The sequence below is a fragment of the Canis lupus genome, chromosome X, assembly GCF_011100685.1.
Source record: "Canis lupus familiaris isolate Mischka breed German Shepherd chromosome X, alternate assembly UU_Cfam_GSD_1.0, whole genome shotgun sequence".
Taxonomy (NCBI): domain Eukaryota; kingdom Metazoa; phylum Chordata; class Mammalia; order Carnivora; family Canidae; genus Canis; species Canis lupus.
This window is the reverse complement of record NC_049260.1, coordinates 77,603,408-77,606,779: the sequence shown is the minus strand read 5'-3', so window position 1 is coordinate 77,606,779 and position 3,372 is coordinate 77,603,408. Positions and strand designations below refer to the sequence as shown.

At 47.9% G+C, this 3,372-nt stretch overlaps 1 protein-coding gene across 7 annotated transcripts; it reads right to left on the bottom strand.

The window, feature by feature from the left end:
- Positions 1–476: 476 nt before the first annotated feature.
- TCEAL1 (transcription elongation factor A like 1) lies at positions 477–2,520 on the bottom strand. 7 transcript variants are annotated; one of them, XM_038587965.1, is made up of 3 exons: positions 2,380–2,520; positions 1,875–1,949; positions 477–1,503 (listed from the first exon to the last, which is right to left on the bottom strand). In XM_038587965.1, the coding sequence occupies exon 3, from the start codon at positions 1,484–1,486 to the stop codon at positions 1,007–1,009; it is 480 nt and encodes a 159-aa protein (XP_038443893.1). In that variant the 5' UTR covers positions 1,487–1,503; positions 1,875–1,949; positions 2,380–2,520; the 3' UTR covers positions 477–1,006. The 7 variants fall into 7 exon arrangements, with proteins under 7 accessions (XP_038443893.1, XP_038443891.1, XP_038443894.1 ...); XM_038587963.1 differs by having other exon boundaries at positions 2,353–2,509; XM_038587966.1 differs by having other exon boundaries at positions 1,875–1,941; positions 2,353–2,499.
- Between the last annotated feature and the right edge of the window lie 852 nt (positions 2,521–3,372).

Sequence of the window (3,372 nt, the reverse complement as noted above, 5' to 3'; positions counted from 1 at the left end):
TCTAGGATCTTCACTTTATTAGGCTCCACAGCAGCTTTTTTTTTTTTTAAGATTTATTCATTTATTTATGATAGACATAGAGAGAGAGAGAGGCAGAGACACAGGAGAAGGGAAAAGCAGGCTCCACTCCGGGAGCCCGACATGGGACTCGATCCCGGGACTCCAGGATCACGCCCTGGGCCAAAGGCAGGCGCCAAACCGCTGAGCCACCCAGGGATCCCCTCCACAGCAGCTTTTAAGTCAAACATTATTCCTCTTTAAATGGGAAAATAGTGACTATTAAATAGAAGTACCAAGTTTGTTTCTCTGCGTGATATTTAAAAGAATCATGGAATTAGGGCATCTGGGTGGCTCAGTCCATTAAGCATGTAGCTCTTGATCTTAGCTTAGATCTTGATTTCAGGGTCTTGAGTTCAAGCTCCCATTGGGTTCCATCCTGGGCATGGAGCCTACTTAAAAACAAACATGAGATTTACTTTTCTTTAAAGTTCTGACAAGTATTTATTAAGTGCCACATTGTCTTTATAAGCTGATTGACAGGTTTTTATGTTTTTCCCATTATATTTTTTGCAATGAAAGTAACATGTTTGTCTTTAAAAATTAGTTCTGATGAAGCAAAAATGAAAAAACAAACCAAAACACCTATTACCGCACAGATAGCCACTGTTAAGCCATTTAAGTATATACTTTTTTCTTTGCATATTAATATATAAATATACATTTTTTACAAAAATGAGATGCAACATATACTTTTTGAAAATTGTTTTTTTCACTTCACAATATATAATGTACATCTTTTCATGCAAATGGGTGAGACTCATGATTGAAAAAGGGAGACTTGCAGCTTGTGGGTGGGGAAAACCCAATTTTATGCCAGTTACAAGTGAAATACCTAAACTAAAGCCACACGAAAAGTTAAAAATGAGATGGGGAAAGGTATACGAGAAAATGCAACGTTCAGGTGGCAATACTTGTATCAGGCAAAACAGAATTAAAGCCGAATACATTAAATAGGATAAGGACGGTTCCGTCTTGCCTTCCAATGCATGACCATCAGTTTGTTCCGTACTCTTTTCATTTCTTCCATCTCCTCTGCTACCTTTATCATCTCCTCATTGCTTAAATTTCTGCCATGTATGTCCCCTCTAAATTGCGGGCGAGAGCGAGCCAGCCTCTCTTTAAAGCTTCCTTCTTCTAGCTTATGTTTTCCCACTCCACAAGGAGGCTGCTCCATGGGAGGGCGCTCCTCAAAAAGGTCCCTTCTAGAAAGGCGCTCCTGAGGAGGGCGCTCTTCGGACACGAGCATCTCGGGAAGGAGCTCGGGAAGGAGCTCCTCGGGAAAGAACTCCTCCTCCGACGACTGCTCCTCGGAAGACGGTTCCTCCGGAGACTGCTTTTCAGGAGAGTGCTCCACAGGAGGCCGCTCCTCATCAGTCTTGGGTGCGCTCTGTGGCTGTTCTTCATTTTCTTTGCAGGATTTTTCCATGTTGAGGGGGTCTTTATCTACAGTTATTCATAGAAGACAAGGAAGGCAGAGTCGAGTCAACACACTTGGCGGCTGCATCAAAACCCCAGCCCCGGGTTCTCATACCTGCCTTTTCCCGAGTCGAGGCCCAGGTTCCCCCACCCTACGCTGGTCGAGGGGCTCTCCGGCCCTGGAGACCCCGCTGCGTCCCACCCTGCCCTCAGCCTCCCTAGCCCCCAGCCTCCCTCGCCCCCTCCTTTCCGAAAGCCCACCATTTTCCCAGCAGGCCTTGCCACAGGCCTCTCCCGCAGTGGCAGGGGCGGGGCGCGCCGGCGGTGCTGCCGACTCGGTTCCCATCAGCGTCCTCCCACGTATCCCATCCCAGGTCACTGCCCAGCCCTTCCCCGACCTGGACCTCTCCTGGCGGTTTTTTCTAGGCGCCCTCTTCTCCAGGCGCGCCCCTGTGACCTGCAGACCTGCAGACCTGCAGACAGACGCCAAGACAGGGTAGGGGGCGGGGAGTGGGGAGGAGGGAAGGACTGACTGACATACCGTCCCTTTCTGGACACTAGCCGCCGCTCCCACGCCAGCCCCCTCTGTTTCCCCTCCCCCATACTCCACCTTAAGCTTCGTCCTCCGTGCCCCACCACCCCGCAGTGCTCGTCATTTCTTTTCCAAGCGGCAAGTGGAAGCCAAAGATTACTTAGAAACTGTTTCTAGGTATCTATGTCTCCCAGGCCCCCCCCCCTCATCTCTCCACCTCACCCCAAGACCACCATTTTCTGCACCGAAATGTGGGCGCGGCGGGGCGGGGCTGGATATAGGGAAAGGCCTGGTACTCTCTGCCATCCCGATCCCAGAGGTTACTGGGCAGCACCGACACATACCGATTTCAGAAGACCGAGGGGACTTACTTCCTTCTGCTTTTCCCCTCGACCAAAGGGCAGTAGGCAGACGGTGTCTGGACAGGCAAAAAGGACCAGGAGAGAGGGACTTGGGCAGACATAGGCTCCTGGTCACGTGAGGGCCCCGCGTCACCGCCGAGCTCAGATCCCCAGTTACCACTTTGACCGCCGGCGGCCGTGCTGCAGCCTTGCCAGTATTTTCCTAGCTCATAACACATCAGGCATCGTCACTCACCTCTTTGTTTATATTTGCTTTTTCCTGGTTACCAGAGACAGCATCCAGTCTTGGGAGTTACTGCCTTTTCTTCTCTGCCGCTTACTCTGATATCACCTCTCTCCCTTATTCCATATTCTCCCGTTGTCAGTCACCAAGGTCCAATATTTCCCCTGTAGTCCAGATCCTGCACTGAAATTTGACTATTTTCCCCTAATGAATTCCACCTTTCCCAGCTTTAATCCACATCCCTAACTCCATCGTGTCCATGTAGGCTCTATGAACATGATTTACATCTCTTGTCACTTTTATGGATGATATGCTTTCACTTTTCCATGACTTTAAGGATTTTTTTAAAAGATTTTATTTATTTCACTCAGCATAATACCCTCCAGTTTATTAATGAGATAGGCAGAGACACAGGTAGAGGGAGAAGTAGGCTCCATGCAAGGACTCTGACGTGGGACTCCAGGATCAGGCCCTGGGCTGGAGGCGGAGCTAAACTGCTGAGCCGCCGGGGCTGCCCAACTTTAAGGATTTTTTTGAGCCCCCCCAAACTTGCATCACAGATAGAGGCTCCAGTCTAAATTAGTATTCAGTTCTAGAACTTTGCTTGTGAAGTATGTAAATTAAAAACATGATTTTCGTAAGTCAAATTATACATTTGTCCATCTAAGTACAAATAATTTAAAAACTTATCTGTAATGGAAGCATTTTTTTGTGGAGAGTGTGGCGTTATTATATATGTGTGTATATATATACACACTATTTTTCTAAAAAATTAAGTA